The sequence below is a fragment of the Antedon bifida genome, chromosome 1, assembly GCF_963402885.1.
Source record: "Antedon bifida chromosome 1, ecAntBifi1.1, whole genome shotgun sequence".
Lineage (NCBI taxonomy): Eukaryota > Metazoa > Echinodermata > Crinoidea > Comatulida > Antedonidae > Antedon > Antedon bifida.
Window position 1 is genome coordinate 11,097,326 of NC_136226.1, and position 21,727 is coordinate 11,119,052.

Genomic DNA, 21,727 nt, shown 5'->3' on the forward strand with positions numbered 1-21,727 from the left:
ATGGGGATACTTTCGGGTTAAAACGAACGAACGAGAGACCGTTTCTATTATTAGGATCCTCTGTTGATTCCCGGAGGTTGTACTGTCTGGTCATTTTGAAAGTCTCTACCGTATGTTTGTTTTTGTTATATATATATCATTTCCTGATAGTTAAGGAGCTCATGAATCCTTTGAAGTAGAAATACTAAGTTTTGTGTTGGTTAAATACTACCTCTCTTATATTATTGAATATTATCATATATAGGTGAGGGATAAAATACAAAATAATGTCACTCGCGGATTAGATATTCGTAACTCATTTTGTTGTAAGTAAATGTTCCTTGACCCGGTTAATCCATTACCAGATGAATCCTCCACGCCCGTCGGATTGTCACAGATGTCAAGCACATAAGTTACCGGTTGTGACAATTATGACTTTTATCTGTCTCATTTCACTGATGTGCATCGGTCATTGGCCCACAATGCGGTTACAATGCTAATAATGGTTTGTAATGATTTATTTTAAAGTTCTGAATTGTGTTTCCAACCTGACTAAGCAAAAGTGCAATTTCAAGTTATTCTGATTTGGGATTCGAACTTGGATTTCTTGATCAGTCGTCGAGTATTACACGTTAGACCATCGTTTTTCGCTTAAGCCTTTTTTCTAGTCGACGTTGCGTTGAATTGACCGGATTCAACGTTTCTACAGGAAAAGGGGGTAAAAATAAACGCTTAAAATCGTTAAAATCTGCAATCGTTGAAGTTGAACTCGATTCAACTTCAACTATACGATTGAATTATGACCAATCGAAATGCTTTACAAATTACGTCATCATAGTTTGGTAAGATTTGAGTCCAAATGCAGCGCGTGGGCCTATTGTGTATAAAAAATACTGTACTTTTTGAATTATTTCTGTTACTTATTTACGAAAAGACATTTTACTAGATTTCATACGAAAACATTGAGATTAATGAGTTTATAGATATTACCATTACATATTCTACTTCTAATTGAACAATGTTTGTTTATGGAGTGTTTCGTTATTATTTTTAAAACGTGACATCAGTTCAGAAAGTGGCGCCAACTCTAAAGAAATGTCAGACAGTAACGTTGTGTTTATATCTGAACTCTTATGATTAGTATTAGTTAATGTACATGTATTACATCTGACCACACCCTCTAATGATTGACTCAACGGAAATCGAGTTTCGTGGTTCAATTTAAACTTAAGTATTAAAACAATTCAGTCGTATGTGCCGCTGTCATTATAAACCGTAACCATTAATGTTTGTCTTGTGATTCATACTAGGCTATATTATGTTGATTTTTTTACCATGTTATGTTTTAATTCCTCACTAATAATAACTTCAGTAATCAATATAATCATTGCGATACCAATTACAAATTTTAATGAGTTTATTTTGTTTAGATACCGACCCCCTGATTGTTGTTGTTATGATTAGAATATTTTGTTCGTACAATTACGTCGTCTAATTTCCAAATGTATTTAAAAGGTGCATTAGTATAGGTCTAATATAATGAGTATTGTCCCTACCGTAATGCTTACTATTTCGCACTTGACCTTTCATTTCATTTTTTATTTATTTTTTAAATGATGTTTAATTTATGCTTTAAAAGTTTGTTTGTTTGTGAAGTAGGCCTATACAAGTTTTATTGTTTTAAAAAGTTCAAGAAAGCAAAGTAATATTGAGGGCGCTTTTGTGTATTTTAATATTCTCAGGTGGTTGGTTGTCAAAATTAGATGACACCACTTGGATCTGTCACATTATTTACCATAACCAAACAATATTTACCGTAGCCTTAACGTTTTATATAACTAGATGAGTGTACAAGTTTCATATGCTAATTTATGAATCACCTGATGAAGAGTGGAATAATCGAGGTAGATTCGCAGTACAAAGTACACAGTACAAAGGAAGCTAAAACAAACATACGAGACACAATTTAGAGCTACCACTTCGTCGGTCACCATCCAGCCAAGTATCTTAGCTAATTCGGCAGCCTACTACAGTACTCATACCAGACTAGCACCAGACAATTTTAGTAAAAAAGGTAAGGTGTTATACATTGATTGATATTTTGCATTGATTTTAAGTTTTCACATAGATTGGGTTACAGAAATATTTATTTTTGTGGGTTTTTTTGGAATTATTTTATGTTTTTTTTTAAAACAATTTTCTGTTCAATTAAAGATTTGATTGCTGCTGAATACAATGAAGGCAGTCACATTAATGGCAGTGCTGTTTGTGCAGCTTGTTTCAAAAGGTAAGGTACTATCTGTCGTATACTAATCTATCAACGAGTGTTAATGAGTTGATGGGGAGAATATTTTTATTGGTTATTCATGCCACTGAACTGATTGGTTTTAATTTGATATCACACTGTTCATTATTAGTTATATTGCACCGTAAAAGTTCTATTTAATGGCTATTAAGTCCTAATTCTATTTCACATTAGCTTTTAAAACAAACATTTTCAATTTAACTGTTCATTATTAGTTCTATTGCACCGTAAAAGTTCTATTTAATGGTTATTAAGTCCTAATTCTATTTTACATTAGCTTTTAAAACAAACATTTTCAATTTAACTGTTCATTATTAGTTCTATTGCACCGTAAAAGTTCTATTTAATGGTTATTAAGTCCTAATTCTATTTTACATTAGCTTTTAAAACAAACATTTTAAATTTAACTGTTCATTATTAGTTCTATTGCATCATACAAGTTCTATTTAGCAGGTTATTTAGTCCTAATTCCATTTACACAGTAGCTTTTAAACGAAACATTTTTTTAATTTTGCGTCACTCAAGAATGTTGCCCGTTTGCAAAAGATCAACCTTGCTTGTAACATATGTGCCATCTGTTTTACTCTGCAGCCAAAAAGTAGCACTGTTTTAATGAATCTCCCATCTAGCCTTCAACATTATTGATTAAAAAGATGGATTAAATGAATAAAAGTTTAGAATAGTAGTTGTGATTTAAAAAGAAACAAATGTTTTGTATCATTGAATAAAGAGAATGAAAACCTGTCATATTTTAACTCGGCTCTGAACGAATACAACAAAAATACAAAACATTCATAAAGTAAGACTAATTAAAGCCAACACATTTTAGCTCTAATCACCTCAGTCACTGACTTTATGAAGTTGACTTATTATTTTAAAAATTAAAGCATCTAAAGGAATTACCTGCTACCTTTGTTTGATTTTGATCTACAGTTGTGTGATCTGTAGTTTTTAATGCAATGTCAATGTCCTGTAATTTTTGTATCCAGTGCTAAGTGTAAATCAAAGCTTAGCTTTTATATGTAACATTTTTGATCTGTAGCATTTAATGCAATGTCCTGTAAGTTTTGTATCAAGTGCTGTAAATCAAAGCTTTTATAGCTTCTATACTTACCATTTTTAATTATGTAATATGATTTCCAGGATGTATATCAGCCAGTGTTCTAATGCTCAAACCTATTGATGAATTGTTTATACAAAAAATTCGGTTCTAGGACACCTACCCCCTAGACAGTTACCCCCCGGATGTTTACCACCCGGACAACTACCCCCTTAGGACAACTACCCCCAGGGCAATGAATTTTTTCGTATCCGGATATTCACCCCCTGGACATTTACCCCCGGAAAACTACCCCCCGGACAACCACCACCTGGACAACTACCCCCTTAGGACAACTACCCCTTTAGGACAACTACCCCCCGGACAAATACCCCCCGGACAACTACCTCCTTAGGACAACAACCCCCTTAGGACAACTACCCCCTGGACAACTACCCCCCGGACAACTACCCCCTAGGAACAACCTGACTCTGCAACAGTGTATAATAGGTAGTTGACCGGGGGGTAGTTATCCTAAGGGGGTAGTTGTCCTAAGGGGGTAGTTGTCCGGGGGGTTGTTATCCTAAGGGGGTAGTTGTCCTAAGGGGGTAGTTGTCCGGGGAGTAGTTTTCCGGGGGTCAATGTCCAGGGGGTGAATATCCGGATACGAAAAAATTCATTTAAATGTTTCATTAATTCATCCTCAGTTGAGGATAAATTCGTATTTAAGCCTCCTATGGACCCACAACAGTCACACACCGGAAGATGATCCTCTACTCTTTCCAAGTTATTATGACAGTAGTAAGCTATGCATTATTTCTATTAAGGATACAAAAATATATGGCACAGACAAGTCTCGAACCCATGCCTCTCACACGCTAGCTTCAATCGTTACACCATTTCCTTCTTTACTATTTACTATATTTAAGTGTTAAATAACACTTCTTTCCTCATTTTTACAATTTTTCTTTCTGTTTTTGAAGGATATGTTTTTATTAAAGACGGCCAAGTTTAGTTTACATTTAACTGAATCAGAATAATTCAACAACTTCCACACGTTCAAGTCTGTTAGCAAACGGACCACACCCTTCGCAGCTGCTAAACATTAAAAAGAATATTTTAAATGACCTACATATCTAACATCAAATAGTTTGTAGTCTGTTGATCCCTAACGTGTGGATTGAACTGTATGCGAGTCACTTAGTTTGACTAATTACGACCAACGATCACTTCCATCAGTCAGGGCCACCTGCTTACCACGCACAGTGGTTTGTAACCACCACACCCTTTTTACGACAGCGTAGTAAATGACGGACTATTAAGTTTTTTGTTTTGATATTCCAGCTGTCTTATACATTTTTTGATAAATCTGTAATTTCTGTAATTATTCTCACAGGTGTTTATCCATGGTGTGCAGTTGTTTTTCCCTCTTGGCCAAAATCCAAATCTATATTGTCAATTCTTATTTTGAATATAAACTTTAAATTTGATGTATTAAACTTAGTGATTCAAAGTTTAAATATTTAGAGTTCAGAGTATATTGTAATAGAACATTAACTTGCCAGCTTTCATTCATTGGTGTTTTTTTAAAATCTAGATAATACTCTCGCACTCCCCTCTTTATTCCCCACCCCCTCCCACCCTCCTCCCTATCTAAAATAGTTTTGATAATACTGTAGATTAGTTTGATATACAATTTAACTATACAAAAATATCACACAATATTACAGAAATACAGACATTTAAAAAAACACAAACAAAATAGGTACAGTTGTTCAAACCCTTATTAATTTGATAATAGTCGTGACCTATCACATTTTTAGAATTACCTAATTATTTGTTAAAGAAAGAACAATTTTACTTTTGCAAAGAATTTGGGGATATTGACATTTTTCTGGAACTCTTTTAAGTTGTACTTGTAGTTTATTAAAACTTATTTTTAAGAGTTTCATGTTGGTTACGCCCAAGTTATCATTATTATTATTATAATTCATAATGACATATTTGAATATCTGTTTTCACCTTATTATTATAATGTAATTACTACAAACAGAAAACATGAGTAATTCCAGGGTTCAGTAGCTGTAATTTAGCAGTTTTTTTTACGGGAATTGAAAGATAACCGTGCAAATTTCCTTTCAACAAGCCAATCAATATTGCCAAGATCTTTTAAACCAGGTTTACATGCCGTTTATAAACTTTCTATAAGTTGATATTTCCCATTCAGAATCAATCTGTACTGTATAATCATTCCCAGAGTGACTCCTCCTTTTCCTTTCAATTTGCTACTAACGGATTGTATGATTACCTCTCCTGAGAGTTCAAATCATAAAAAGTGGCCAAGCGCGATTTATTATCACTTTTATCAAAATCTACAAGTGTAGGCTTACCACCTTGTCATGTATCAAACATTCTGTGTTTTATCTAATGAAGTTATATACAGTAGCTCAGGAAAAATTAATTTTAACTTTAATAAAATTTAATCTAAACAAGTTTAAAATAGGAATAATGTTCTGCTATATGTGTTTTAATGGATAGGAATAAAAATATTTCAGTTGAGATATTTAAATATATCCTGCAGCTTAAGTGAACGGTGCACCCCAGGTCTGACCCCAGGGAGATTGTGAGCTGTGAACAACACGGTTTTAAAAACTGTATATCTTTTTATAATGTTAAAATGTTATATTATTCAGGTCCTAACTGGAAACTGAGGAATACTTTAATGGCCTTTTCTAATTCAAATCTAAATACCTGTATGATTCTTATAATAACTTAGAAATGATAATGTTTGTCATAATATCATGTGACTTGCTGTTGATTATGGCAACCAGTACGTATAGGCCTGGTTTTTCTATACTAAATATTTGCACAGGCTGTGAATTGGTGAGGCGTACCTAACCTTTGGACTACCTTTAAGTACTTTTTGGCATCTTCTGATAAGCAACCATTAATTTTAAGTTAAATATTAATTTCGTACGAGACTCAATGTATTTACATTGCATTGATGTGAAGGATTAGGGTATTTTTGAATTGAAAGTTTGTGTTTTTTTTGTAATAGGTTCATGATTAATTGATAAATATATATAGATATAAAACTTAATACTTGATTTATAACATGCATGTGTGTGTTGCCAATTGGTTGGTATTATTTGGATGTATTTCACATTTTGGTTCTTTTTTAATTTGAACTTTGTACAACATCTAACGGCTCCCCCTTCTTGTCCAACTTCCAAGCACCATTCTTTTTATAAGCATCCATCGCCAGGTGTATTCATGTAATGGGTGAAGGTGTACTTGTTTAATTATTTAATAGACCCATTCATCATGAAGTTGTGAAAATATTTTATCCATTCCATGAATAAAAAACAATTTCTGAATGATATAGCTCTATTTTATGCATGCTTAAACTGATCCAAATTATATTTAAGTTACATCCGTAGTTTGTGCTTGTGTTTATAGTTAACTCTGTTATTTATACCTCTGCGTCAATAACCATGATATAAGTTGTGATGTAACTTCTTTGCGTTTGAATACAGTACAAGCTATCCGCAATGTAACTCTGATGGACCACAAATTAACTCCTATGGAGAAAAGAGCCTGATTTGTTTTTTATATTATTCATAGTTCTCTTGCTATCCCACTACCTGACCTAAATATGACCCTGATTTGCGATATCCTTGGTCTGTCAAACGCCATTCAATTTAAAGAAGAATCATATTTAAGTTATTGATGAGTGTAGTATCTTGTCATTCACACACCTGTTTATTGCTGTCACCTACAAGTAGAATTGCTCATTGTCATCACGACACAACTTGTCATCACATACAGACTTTACAAGATTTAATCTTTTTAAGGGAGAGTGTACTTAACGTATTTCAACGAGATGTCGTGATTGATCTTATAAGATGCACTTCCAATGGGTTCGGTTTGTGAATTGAAGCAGGGTGTGGCGCTGGTGGTCACAAACGTCTTAATGACTCATAAGACACTTCTAAGTACAGTGACCATGGGCTCATTTTGTACATCATTCTCGCACTCCTAAATGTGATGAATATGCATCGCTGTCAAATAAGCACTGAACCTGAATCATCACCTTGCTTAAAGATGTATTATCCCCCAAAAACATAAAAAATGAAGATTAATAAAATCAGACTTTAAATATGCCATTTGCAGTTTTAATATAAAAGTTATTCACTTCTGTAAAAAAAACACCCAAAAAATAATTAGTTCACTAAATACAAAGACAAAATAAATGGTTAATTTTAACCAAAAACCATTATCTGTCAAACGATTTAGGTATTTTTGCTTTCAATTACATTTTTTTCGGGTAAATAATTTTTTTTCCCAATCCAGTTTTTGGTCAAAGTGAATAATTATTATGTGAAATTAAAATGGCATATTCAAAAATAAATTTGAAAACAAATATTTTTTAGGGGGACAATAAAAATGTAAATGTTAGTAAAAAATAACAGGCAAGACGTCCTATAACGCATGAAAATAATACCTTCTATTGAAACGTATTATAATAGTAAAACAGCATTCCAACAGGCGACACGTCCTATGGCGCATGAAAACGATACCTTCTGTTCAAACGTATTATAATAGCTATGTTATTTCCTGTAAGACTAACTAAGGTGCGGTTCACTGGTAACATATTTAATGAATCATACACTAACCTATCATCTATCATTCGGTTAATTAATGTCACTAAGGGTGTGTCCTTTTAATGACTATCTGGATCAGGAAGTGTTTCCACCAATTCAAAAAAGACATTCAATGACTTTTACATGGTTTTTTTTGCCATGTTTAAATTACTTTCAAAACTAATACCGTGAATATATGTAATATATTAACTAGTTCAGATATTAGATCTTTGACTGTGATAAGTTACTGTATATCCCGAGTAATGGATTTACAGTACAAAGTTCCATGCACATAGAAACATAATTTTCAACCCCCAATTACTACCTGATTTTTTTGTTTTTTATAGGTACTTTCGTGATGAGCCAAAATCCTACCACAATGCTACCATTGACTTCAATTCAAAGTAGGCCTTTAATCTTTTTCTTTTTTTGGTAAATAAATAAATAAATAATAAAATTATTGCTCTTGTTTATTACTGTTTAGGTGGAAATTAAAGAGATGGGATTATACTCAGATTACATTAACAATGGAATTTTACCAAATAAAAGTCTTGTGTCTAACATTAACCTAAATTTTGATAGGCCTATAATAGTGGATGGGATTATACTTTCATTTCTTTCATTTTTATTTCACTATCATCATCGCAGCCTTAGCTTAATTACAAAGATATTTACATTTTACAAGTATAAAACCAATGATAATTATATATAAAAAAGGAGGCAATTTACACAAGAAATACTATACAGGAACATTCAAAAAGTTTAGCATTAAAATATTAAAATAGAAAAAAAAAACACCTAAAAGGACCAATAAGAATCGCATAGCTGTACTGGGTGATATATAATGATTATTCATTTAGAAGCGAGATACGGTATGGTATTGCACTTTTTCTATATCTTTCAACTCTGCATTTGGGTTGTTGATACTTTACACGTCTTAGTTTCATGTTACTTACATTCTTCACTGGAAACCATTTTCCAAAATGAATACTTTTTGAACAATTCAGAGCAAACTTATAGCATAGATTATGCCTTCTATTAGATAAAGTGTCTAAAGAAAGATCATTGAGTGCTTGGTCATAACATATGTAGTCATTACACAATATTATTCTGCAAGCCCTTTTTTGGACAGATTCTATCATATCACTTTGTTTCTTAGTGAGACTAGAATGCCACACTGGGACAGCATATTCAACACTTGGTCTTATGTAACTCTTAAATACATCTACAAGATCAAATTTCGGAAGATTGAACTTTCTTAATCTACACAATATATGCAGACGTCTGCTGGCTTTGGATACAATTTCTTTAACATATAGAGTAATTACTTTAATTAGTATTTTCCATTGTGTAACAATTCTTTGCTTTCTTATTTTAAACAGTGACAACCGATACAACTACCAGGTATAGACCGATCACACCACCTCCTCCTCCGCCACCACCACCAGCACCACCATCCTCTCTGTTTCCACCAGTAAACGGCACAACAATGGCACCACCTACCAGTATGACGCCAGTAAACCCTACCAACAGTGTTCCAACGATTACAATTACTAGTAATCCAAGCACTAGTGTTCATTCAAGGACTACAGGTAACGTTCAAATACCAACAAATTGTAAAATGAATTAAGTTCTGAACGTAAAGATGTATTGTCCCCCAATAACATGAAAATTGAAGATTAATAAAATCAGACTTTAAAATAGGCCATTTTGCAGTTTTAATAAAATTATTCACTTATTATTCTGTAAAAAAAAAACCGAACAAAATAATTATTTCACTTATAATAAAAAGACAAGAGAAATGGTTAATTTTAACCAAAAACTATTGTCTGACAGATATTGTATATAATTTGTTTTTATCCAGTTTTTGTCTATAACTATTTTCACAGTAATGACAAGCAGAATGGTTCCAAAAACTCCAAGTGTCATGCCAAGCGTTACCCCAACTTCTATGACTACTCCAGGTTTGCATAAAACATTTAGTTTATTATTTATTGAAAAAATCATTCAATCAATTTTAGTATAAAATGGGCAGACAATCTGTGTAAGGGTCTGTCTACACTGTCAAACTTGATGTGACAAAAACATGTGATGTGTGGACATGCTGATGTCATATCACTACCATATTATATCACACTTTTTTGTCAAACTAGTTTGATAGTGTAGACAGAGCTTAAGGGTCATACATAGGATTGAGTGTGAACCCTCAACCCCACTGGCTACTGGCTTGATAAGCATGTAATAATAAACTAATTGATTTTGGTTTTCAGTTACTGATTATTGCAAGGAAGAGAACAACTGTGAACATATTTGTGTTAATATTAAAGATGGTTTCAGATGTGAATGTAATGCTGGTTATATGTTGCAGAAAGACCAAGCTAAATGTAAAGGTATGGACAAACCTTAAATCAGAAATACTTCTTGTCAATCATTAACAAATTGGCTTAATAATAGATTCATCTAACAGCAAGTAACTCAACCGCCCCAAAAGTGATAATTTCTAAATTAATCCTGAATGTGATAGATAAACAGTAGTCATGCCTATAAATTCATATTTGGAGACTAAAGACTGGTTCACTAATTCACTTGGATGCAACAACATAGGGGCAACGCATGTGAGTTGACCAGTCACATGAAACAGTTCTAATGGTCCTTCGTGATTGGTCAAGGTTTGTTTGTACAATGCAGTACAGTAACGTCTTTGTGTTCTGTCAAAGTGCAACCCAAGCTTAAGAAGAGGAGTACAAAGAGTCAGCATTAAATCGATTGAAGAATGTTAACCACAAAATATTACTAATGATCTAAATCTGTATAATTAGCATTGATTACAAACAACTCAAAAACATCTTTAGTAATATTAAAATCAATCATAATGTAACTTTTTCTTAACCCCCACTCCCCCCCCCCTTTTTTTTTTTCTAGATATAAATGAGTGCAATTCAATTTATAATGATTGCCCATCAAACTCAATGTGCGTCAACTCTGAAGGAAACTATACGTGTAAATGCATTGAAGGTTTTGAGGAAAATGACAAAGGGCAATGTGCTGGTATGTATGTTACCTTAAAAATGTTTTTACATGGCAAATAAACAGTAGAAATGTAATGTTTGAGAAACAGGTTATTATGTTACGACCGTCGTCTAGAGTATTACACCAGAAGACAGTAACAACTTTATTTTATTTCATCTTTAGAATCAGATAGTGTACCGCAAACCTTACTTTACTTATACTACTATTGATTATATTATTAATGTGTTTTTAAAATGTATTTGCATCTCTCTTTTTCTAAAGATGTTGATGAGTGTTCTGCGATTCGCAATCCATGTCCAACCAACTCTGCATGTGAAAATACTGAAGGCTCTTACATTTGCAATTGTAATGAGGGCTATTTTGAAGAAGATGACGGTTGCACAAGTATGCTTTGTCTTGTATTTTAGGCCTACAATAGTTGGTAATATTGATACTATGTTTAGTGGTTACTTAACCACCAATCCCCGGTGGGATCAAACTTATTTAAATCCTGGCAGAATAAAAAAGGACTTCATTTTTAGACCCTGTGCATGGCCATATTCACCAATCACACTTAAGTGAGATATTTCCCTTGAATATTAAGTATTTCACTTAACCTAATAAATATTTAAGTATTTCCCTTAAATTGCATTCAATTCGATAGGAGATTTTTTTTTCATTTTAAGGGTAAGTGTTTCCATTAAATGGAATGATGAATACGGCCACTGGGTCTTAAACTATATCCATATAGATAAACATATCTACAGTATTTTATATGAAAATCCTATAAAATCCTATATACAGTAATATATCTGAATTAATTGAATTTATTATTATTAGACATTGACTACTGCGAGATGGGTAATGACTGTGAACACTTATGTGTAGATAGAACATCCACTTACTCCTGTAGCTGTTATCCAGGATATTCACTCAACTCTGATGCCAAGACTTGCACAGGTTTGTATAAATAGTAGTAGAATTGCTATTTAAAGCGAAACCTTTGGGACCCAACAGTTTACCCTTGGGTCTGTACTGTAGTATATTGTTCCTTGTTTGTGTTACAGGGAAAATGTCCCCTAATGGGTGTCCCTTGAAAAGGGCCAGTGTCTCCTGAATAGGGGTGTCTCCTGAATAAGGGTGTCTCCTGAATAGGGGTGTCTCCTGAATAAGGGTGTCTGAATAGGGGTTTCTCCTGAATAGGAGTGTCTCCTGAATAGGGGTATCTCCTGAATAAGGGTGTCTCCTAAATAGGGGTGTCTCCTAAATAGGTGCGTCTCCTGAATAGGAATGTCTCCTGAATAGGAATGTCTCCTGAATAGGAGTGTCTCTGAATAGGGGTATCTCCTGAATAAGGGTGTCTCCTAAATAGGGGTGTCTGAATAGGGGGGGTCTCCTGAATAGGAGTGTCTCCTGAATAGAGGTGTCTCCTGAATAGGAGTGTCTCCTGAATAGTAATGTCTCCTGAATAAAGGTGTCTCCTAAATAGGGGTGTCTCCTAAATAGGGTGTCTCCTGAATAGGGGTGTCTCCTGAATAGGGGTGTCTCCAGAATAGGAGTGTCTCCTGAATAGAGGTATCTCCTGAATAGGAATGTCTCCTGAATAGGAGTGTCTCCTGAATAGAGGCATCTCCTGAATAGGGGTGTCTCTGAATAGGGGTGTCTCCTGAATAGGTGCGTCTCCTGAATAGGACTGTCTCCTGAATAGGGGTGTCTCCTGAATAAGAGTGTCCCCTGAATAGGTGCGTCTCCTGAATAGGGGTGTCTCCTGAATAGGAGTGTCCCCTGAATAGGTGCGTCTCCTGAATAGGGGTGTCCCAAAGGAGGGGTTCCATAGTATACAATTTGTCTTAATTGCAATGTTTATTCTCATCTTCAGAGGATGGAGTTGAATGCTCGTTAACTTGCGTCAATGGTTTTTGTGTGACTGGACGTTTAGGCGATAGGTGCGAGTGCTCTCCTGGATATGTAAATGAAAATGACACCTGTGTAGGTGAGTAAGGCAGGCTGTAACCACGTAATGTGCATTAAAAGGTAGACTACACCAAAATGTAGAGGACTATAAAGTGCATATAGAAACAAAATTCACAAAAACACTGTTGATTACACTTAATTGGTTACTCTTAAAATTGTTCAGACAATTACATTTACAGTAATTCAGTAGGCTGAAAATTGTTTTACAATGACGTAAAATGACCTAGACTTTAAATGTAAATAAAATTATACACACTTAACTGGAAACAGGAAATTTGGATTAGGCTATCTACAGAGCCACAGGAGCCAGAAGTACAACGCCTACTACACTGATCAGCACACCGGGAGACCCCCTACTTTTTTTTAATAGTGTTCTTCAACATGAGCAATAATATTATGTACACAGGACCATCATCAATGGAAGTAAAGCATCTTTTTTAAGGATATACAGTAATCAATATGGTACAGACAAGCTTGAATACTCACATGCTTGTCCAATTTTATGCAATCACTCTTGAGTTCTCTGAATTTTTCTTTTCTATGTCAATACAATAAAGGCAACATTTTGTGTAAATATATTTGTTTTAATCTGCAGACATTAATGAATGCAAAATTCCTACCTCAATTCCTGACTTAATTCTTCGAAAATGTGATGGTCTCTGCACAAATTTTGATGGTACTTACGAGTGTAGATGCTTGAATGGACAGATACAAGCTCCTGATGGACGTACATGCATTGGTAATATTTGATTTAATGTTTTGCAATGTATCACCTACATGTTTCAATGATTAATCCAATTCATTTTATCATACAAATTGTATAGTGTGGTTTTCGCAAGAAAGGAGAACAATCTCTGTTCAAGCCACAGGGTTGTCAAAGGCTTCTGTGAAAACGTGGTTAGGTTGAAACCTTACCAACTGTAATAGTGGATGCGGCCCTGGCGAATTATATTAAATATTCAATTTATTTTTGCAGATATTGACGAATGTGCTGATGATACATTGAACGATTGCGCACCACCATCAGAGGGCGGCAATTGTACCAATCTAATAGCCCCACTGCGGTACAAATGTTCTTGTTTGTCTGGATACCAAGGAAACGGCAGATCATGTGAAGGTAAGTGGAGTGAAGATATAGCTTGTGGAGTTGACGTGCTTGCCTTCCCATCCTAAGGTCCAGGGTTCAATCCTGACGTAGTGCCAGACGTGCAACTCCCTAAGCTTAAAATGAGACTTGACGCTCTGTCTACACTATCAAACTTTATGTGACAACAAAATGTGATGTGCTCATATACGGACATGATGTCATATCACTACCATATTTGGGATTATCATTACCACATTTGAGCACATCACACTTTTGTGTCAAATTAGTGTAGGTAGACAGAGCTTGTTGATAAGCAAGATAAATTATAAAATAGTCTATCCATCCTGTAATTGGTGAGTTGCTTTACTACAAATATTTTTCCTTTTTTTATTTTGTATATTGGAGACTCCAATTAGGTTTATTTATTACTTTACAAGTTACAGCTGTATACCATTTATGTATATTTCTTTAAATTATTTGAATCCATACCACTCAAAACTAACTATTATCAAAAAACATATCTTGAATAGTAATGGATACTTGTTCAGTTGAACCGTGTGTAGGTGAAAATATGATTTGTGAGAATTATCCTGGAAGTCGAAGATGTTATTGTGAACCAGGTTACTATAAAACTGAAAGAGGAGATTGTCAAAAAGGTAGGACTATGTCAAGTGTCTTGAGAAGGGAAGTTATCTACTATATAGGGGTGTTAGCAAAGATCCCTTGCACATATGCATCATCAAACATTTTCCTTTAATGCCAGGCCATACTCTTCCCTACCACTATCCATCATTTTGGAAAATCCACCAAATTAATTTAATGTTTATACTGTGAAATATGTTGTTACAATTACAATTTGTTTTACCCAATACCATGCAAACCTTTACACAATACAGTAGAACCTCTATTAAGGAGACATCTTCGGGACCATCAAAGTGCCCTTTGAATGAGGGTTGGTCGTAGTGTTAAAACAGATATTGCCCCTTGTTTGTTTCACAAGAGAGTTTCTTTAATCGAAGATTCCCCTAAATAGGGTTGTCCCAAATGAAATATTCTACTAATAATCATTTAAGTAAAATTGTATATTGTTATTTATTTTGAATTTATATTTTCTTTTGTAGTTGAGCAGACTTATTCTACATTTGTAACAATGGATGGCCCACAGGACGTGTTTACAGATGAGTTAAAAGATAAAACTAGTGATGCTTACATACAGATGGCCACAGATATTGAATTGAGTGTATGTGACATTTATTCAACCCCGATAAACAGGACTTCTCCCTCTGCTCGTTAAAATGCATTCTGTGAATTTCTCATTTAATAAGGATTTAAATAGTACTGCAATTCAATATATATATTGTTCCCTCTATGCCATTTTAATGTCACATAATAGTTTAATATTCACTTTGACCAAAACCTGGATTGAAAAAAATAATGATTTACCTTTTTGGTTAAAATTAACAGTTTCGTTTGTCTTTTTATAAGTGAAATATTTTTTTTTTACAGAAGTTTGAATAACTTTATTAAAACTGCAAAATTGCTTATTTAAATTCTGATATTATTAATCTTCATTTTTCATGTTTTTGGGGGACAATACATCTTTAATCCAAAGAATTTGATAGAGAATGCTAACAATTAGGGTAGGGGAAAGTTAGCAAATTGTCGAACATGTTACCAATTTTTTAAATCAACACCAAATTGTTTTATTTTATAGCTGGAAGCTGAGTTTAAAGAGAAGTATGGAGATGCCTTCTTAAAGTGCACAGTTGAGTCTTTTGCGTAAGTTACATTTTTCATTCTTGATGATATTGAAATATTGAATCATAACATCCCATAAAGTTTTATTTTAAATCAGTGTATTGTCATATTTTTAGTTTTCTATGATATGATTTCTGGTTAAAATTATGATTATTTTTTATTATTAACAGGTCTGGGAGCATTGTAGCAAACGTTGCCACATTTTTTAATTCAGAATACAAAGGAGACTTAGCTGAAATCAACACGTTTATTAAAGATGATGCTATTTATTGTGACAAGGGCATCTGTAATATTGGAGATATCACAAACGTTAATTCCGCAAAAACAGGCATTGAAGGTATTTTGTAAAAGAAGTTTTATATTGTTTCATTACTAATGAGGAAGAGGGAATACTAATTATCATCATCAAATAAAAAGTACTCCAATTACTTGGCATGGAAAAACCCCTATTCCTTCATTTTTAGCCAAACACATTCTGTTATGTGTATTTACTTTAATTCCAAGTAAAACAGACAGACATAAATCCATATCCCATCAAACTATATAACTTTAGTACATTGTTGCTTTTCATTGTTAAGTTCCATGTTGAATGTCTGTTGAATTTTAAATGGTTTTAATAATGTTTTAAGATAAGATAACTTTATTTCTTCTACAAAACAAGTGGAAATAATGGTGCTTGTCTCATACAAAGTTAAAACAGAAAGGAAACACAAATATCGAAACTATTCTATCCTAAAGTTATCAACATCAATATCAAGTCATAAAGTCAAATCATCAACAAAATTTAATTATCTACCTATTGCGGTTGTACTGGATGATACTGGGGGGAACAAAGGAGATTGCGAATCTATTTGAGTCTCATCCTACCGCTTGGATTGGATGAAGAGGGTGGGAGATATCCATAACAAGTTGCTCGATGTATGAATGAAGCAATATCAAATGTAAATATATTGTTTTCCACACTAGATTTAGATGAGTGTGCAATTAGCAAAGCCTCAGATATTGAACTGTGTTTACCACACTCCATGTGTATCAATGAAGTTGGTTCATACACGTGTGCCTGTATGGAAGGATTTGAATCTGTACTCAAGTCAAACGAACAAGTATTTTGTGAAGGTTAGTAGTGAAATGGCAAAAATGGCCTGGAAAGATTATGGTAATGTCTCGGAGACAACATGTGTCTTTTTAAAAGTAACCATAAATAGTTATTGATAATACATTAAAGATGTATTGTCCCCGAAAAACATGAAAAATAAAGATTAATAATAAAAGACTTTGAATAGGCCATTTCGCAGTTTGAATTAAAAAAATAATGTTTTCACTTATAAAAAAACCAAAATAAAAGTTCAACCTAACCCTTTGACTGCCGGTAAATTAGACTATTTTTTGCGTTAAATTACAGTTTTTTCAAGATAAATAATTTTTTTATCCAATTTTTGGTCAAAATGAATAACTGTGAATAATATGTGACCTTAAAATGACAAAAAATAAATAAAAGAATACTTTTTTTCAGGGGGACAATAATTATATCTATCTTCTTATCTTAGACTTTGAGCACAATTGCAACACAGTTTCTAAAATAAAATGGTCACCAACTATTTTACATTTTTTTGTTTTTATTATTTGTATATAGATTTAAATGAATGTGAACAGGATCCAGGCATATGCTCATCAAAGATCAACAGCTACTGTGTGAACACATACGGAGGTTATGAATGCCAGTGTGAACCAGCTTTTAAGGACATTCATGGTGTATGTGCTTGTAAGTATATTCATAAAATATTGGCACTAAAAATAGTGCATATTATATATTTTTTATTATAAATAAATTCAACTCTTCTTTCTGTTACAGCTATTTGTGATATTATGGAGTGTGAAAATGGAGCAACTTGTGTTGTAACAGGTGAAGGCAAAGAACCAGAAGCAGTATGCATGTGAGTAGATGCTCACCTCCCACGATCAAAGTTCTCGGTTCAAATCCTATATGAAGTATTTGCTTCATTGTCTGGGCTATTGTTTTTTAATGCCCTTAGCCTCCTCTGCTTCAGTGTTTTGGGCTGTTGTGTTATTGCCTCTCTCTAGCGTGCATCCATTAAAAATGTGCACAAACAGATTTTTTTAATCATTAAAGAGAACCTCATTGAACATATACTGTATATGCCTCTGACCCTACCATAAATAATATAAAAATATACTATTACCATCAATAAAACTGGAATCATCAAATAATTAACAATAATCTATATACGGTACATTAAGCTTTCATTCATATTTAACTAATTTACATACAGGTGCCAATCTGGTTATGAAGGAGAACGTTGTGAGGAAAAATCAGGTAAATATTTTATGCATTACTACACCCTTACACAAATGAATTCATACTTTCATTTAAAACAATGCAGTGGATTGTAAAATACAACATAATTGTTGATTATTCTATTCCTTTTTATTCTGTATTTATGATGGAGACAGCCAATAATAACTATTTTTTATCATTTTGTTTAGATTTATATAAAACAGCAGTAGGTGTCGGTGTCTCTTTTGTTTTGCTCAGTTTCCTGCTGCTGGTAGTCATCATTGTTATGGCATGTAAAAAGCAATCAGGGTAAGTCATCATGAGTAATTCAAGTCACTACTATTTTGTATTCCAGAAACTCAAGTGTAAAAATACAATATATGCATTCATCCATAATTCAATTTTAACTAAAATTGATGTATTTAGTTGTGCTTTTCTTAAATAACATTACATCTCAATTAATAATTAACATTAATTTTCCAATTGATAGTTTGGTCATTAAATTATACTAAGGTAATCTAACAATAGGAACACTGAACTTGCCATGCCAAGATAGTAACAGTCCTTTGATCTTATGTCTGACTGCAAAAATACCAACAATACTGTACTATGTACATATTCTCTGGGGTGGCCGGTGTCTGTTTAAGGGGGGTGGAACTGATCGTGTCGGTGCCACAGATAAACTTTTGATCTCTGGAGCTCAGCATCCTGTTGTTAAATTGCCTTGGTTATAGAAACAATTTCAAAAATGAAAACAGGTAGTATTGAAAGATGGTGTATATCTTATACATATATTTTTTTATCATTTTAGTAAAACATACCCTGATGAGGACCAGTATATAGATGAAGGATGGGATGAGGGCAAAGGTCATGAAGAAAAACAAAAGGCAAATGGAGGTCACACAAATGTGGTCATGATTGCAGGAGATGTAGACAACGAACCGAGGGTGAGAAATTACATTTCATTAGTCCTTTTTGTCACACTTTTTCAGCACTGATTTAGTCACTGATTGGTCACAGCGTTGGAATTTACTAGTTTGTAATGGAACTGTAGCTTCAGTTGGTGTTAATGTGCTTGCCTTCCAGTTCCAATGTCCAGGGTTCAATCCTGACCTAGTACTTGTCCAGTGTTAACTCACAAGTGTTCTTACTCCATTTACTAAGCCTCAAATGAGCTATACTATCAAACTAGTAATGTACCCAGATATGGTAGTGATATGACATCATCATGTTCATATAATGGGCACATCACATTTTTTTGTAACATAAATGTTTGATAGTGTAAACGGAGCTTAAGTTCAACTAATGAATAAGCATGATAATTTAAAGTTTATCCATCCTTGGCGAGTATTTTGCTGTAGTGTTGGATGTGTATAATTTGTTTTGGTGTTAACTATACCAAACTACATGTGTCTATCTTGTTTGCACTATAAAAATGCTAAATTTCAGATAAGATAAACTTGTTGCCATTTTTTTGTTTTTCAGTATGTGACAGTATCAAAAGAAGGTTCCAACGGTACGGCACTATCGACACTCAACAAACCAAGTGCATCCACTGAAATACAAGTTGAACCAACATCCTACTTTTAACAAATGCCAATGAATCTTAATTCCATAAATTTAGAAACATGATTTATTTTTGTGTTTTGTTTACTGTCACACTGATAAATATTTAAATTATAGCTGCTGATTTTATAATATCAATTTCTAGTATTAAACTATATGAAACATTAAATAAATCAATGTTAACTTTTTGGTTAAACCAGTTGACAAGTACTTACTTGCTACGTTTCAGCTACTTTCAGTAGCCTTGATCACGCAAATGACGTTGACATGATGTTCTGTCATTCGTCATAGTTCGGTGACTTGCGCCATCTTTCGCCTGATGTTCAGCTTTCTGCTGGTGTCCCCCTTTGGATACTCGGGTGTCCCTTTTTATTAAGTCATCATAGATGTGGCTCAGTTCATGTCCTCCCTGGTCTCTGTTGATGTTCATATTTGTTTTTCTTATCCAAATGGCTTCTTTTATTTTTCTTGATAAGTAGTGTTGTTCTTTGTCTAATATTTTTGTATTTTCAAAATCCGGTATGTGATTTTCTATGGTGGCGTGATCTGTGATTGCTGATTTGTGTAGAATTTTAGATTGTGAGTGGCGAGCGCTCCTGGTTCTTAACCAGGAACTGAGCCACATCTATGATGACTTAATAAAAAGGGACACCCGAGTATCCAAAGGGGGACACGAGCAGAAAGCTGAACATCAGGCGAAAGATGGCGCAAGTCACCGAACTATGACGAATGACAGAACATCATGTCAATGTCATTTGCGTGATCAAGGCTACTGAAAGTAGCTGAAACGTAGCAAGTAAGTACTTGTCAACTGGTTTAACCAAAAAGTTAACATTGATTTATTTAATATATATTTGAAACCAGATGAAATTTTTTGAGAATATATGAAACATAAAAACTAAATACATTTTATATTGTTCTTGTAAAGAATTCGAAACTTTGTCATATTAATAATGCATTTATATCATCTTTTCTACAGCTTATTTCTTTAAAATAAATTTAAGATTTTAATCACTGTTCTTTTTATCTTTTGATCATTTTTGATTTCAAGAAATTTGAAAGCAATAAATTTGTATTTGTAAAGATAGGCAATATCATATTTAATTAAATTTATAAAAAAATATATGTATGATAAAATAAAGTATAAATAAATTATTTTGAATCTAATGAGAAATAATTGCTTTTATTGTTGTTATTTAATGTTGGCTGCGGAGATGTTTTGAGAATTAGAAATCTCAAAAAAGATAACTAACAGACAATGGTGTAGTTTTATGTAATTAACTTACGAAGATGAAGAAGAATTTGTACAAACAAGTGATAAACAACGTATTTGGATAAACGAGTGATGAATAAAGTATTTTGGCAAACGACTAATAAACAACATATATTTTCCAAAGCGAATATTAAAAATTATAAGTACAATTTTTCAAAATCCCCTGATGAAATTGAATGTATGTTTGGCGCCCTCTGGATAAGTCACCTGCTTAATATTAATGTTGCCGAGCCTTTTTTTGCAAAACAAGAAAAATGAGTTCATAAATTAACAATATAATAGCTTCTTTGGTCGAGGTATAGTACATTTATTTTATCATATAAGGTACAATGAATGTAAAACTACCTATTTAAAGTGTTTTTTAGCATATATGTATTTCCTATTTCGTGTTGTAAGCTTAGCTAGCTAGGCACCGGGCCTAGCCCTAGCTAGAACCATAATGTAAAGACCCATCCAGGTCAGGGGAGACTTAAATAGGCTAGGCAGGCCTACTAAAACAGGGGTCCTGGCCTAGCTAGGTAGACCTAGTACTATAATAGTCTAGCTAGTAGGGCCCTACTCAGTACTGCACTTTCCAGCACAATCTCGCGTTTAAACCAACGAACATCCACCACTTTTGCATACTCATAGTCATATCATCATATTCACTTACAATTAAAGTTCCTGTGGCTAAGACCAACCGATTTCAGAGCTCTTTCTTCCCTAACACAGTTAGAGACTGGAATGCTCTCCCGTTCTCTACAACTTCGACCACTATCACTAAAACCTTCTCCAAACTAATTCATGACTAGCTCTCCC

The 21,727-nt window shown here is 33.5% G+C and overlaps 1 protein-coding gene across 1 annotated transcript; it reads left to right on the forward strand.

Moving 5' to 3' along the window:
- Nucleotides 1-1,857: 1,857 nt before the first annotated feature.
- Nucleotides 1,858-20,200, forward strand: LOC144841925 (uncharacterized). The gene is made up of 23 exons (XM_078698227.1): nucleotides 1,858-2,053; nucleotides 2,194-2,266; nucleotides 8,314-8,370; nucleotides 9,349-9,558; nucleotides 9,856-9,930; nucleotides 10,237-10,356; nucleotides 10,889-11,014; nucleotides 11,258-11,380; nucleotides 11,816-11,935; nucleotides 12,855-12,968; nucleotides 13,545-13,688; nucleotides 13,926-14,066; nucleotides 14,567-14,692; nucleotides 15,158-15,276; nucleotides 15,751-15,815; nucleotides 15,965-16,131; nucleotides 16,761-16,910; nucleotides 17,428-17,556; nucleotides 17,647-17,728; nucleotides 18,086-18,129; nucleotides 18,300-18,399; nucleotides 18,902-19,037; nucleotides 19,576-20,200. Exons 2-23 carry the CDS (start codon nucleotides 2,215-2,217, stop codon nucleotides 19,678-19,680), a joined length of 2,505 nt encoding a protein of 834 aa, XP_078554353.1. The 5' UTR covers nucleotides 1,858-2,053; nucleotides 2,194-2,214; the 3' UTR covers nucleotides 19,681-20,200.
- Nucleotides 20,201-21,727: the final 1,527 nt, after the last annotated feature.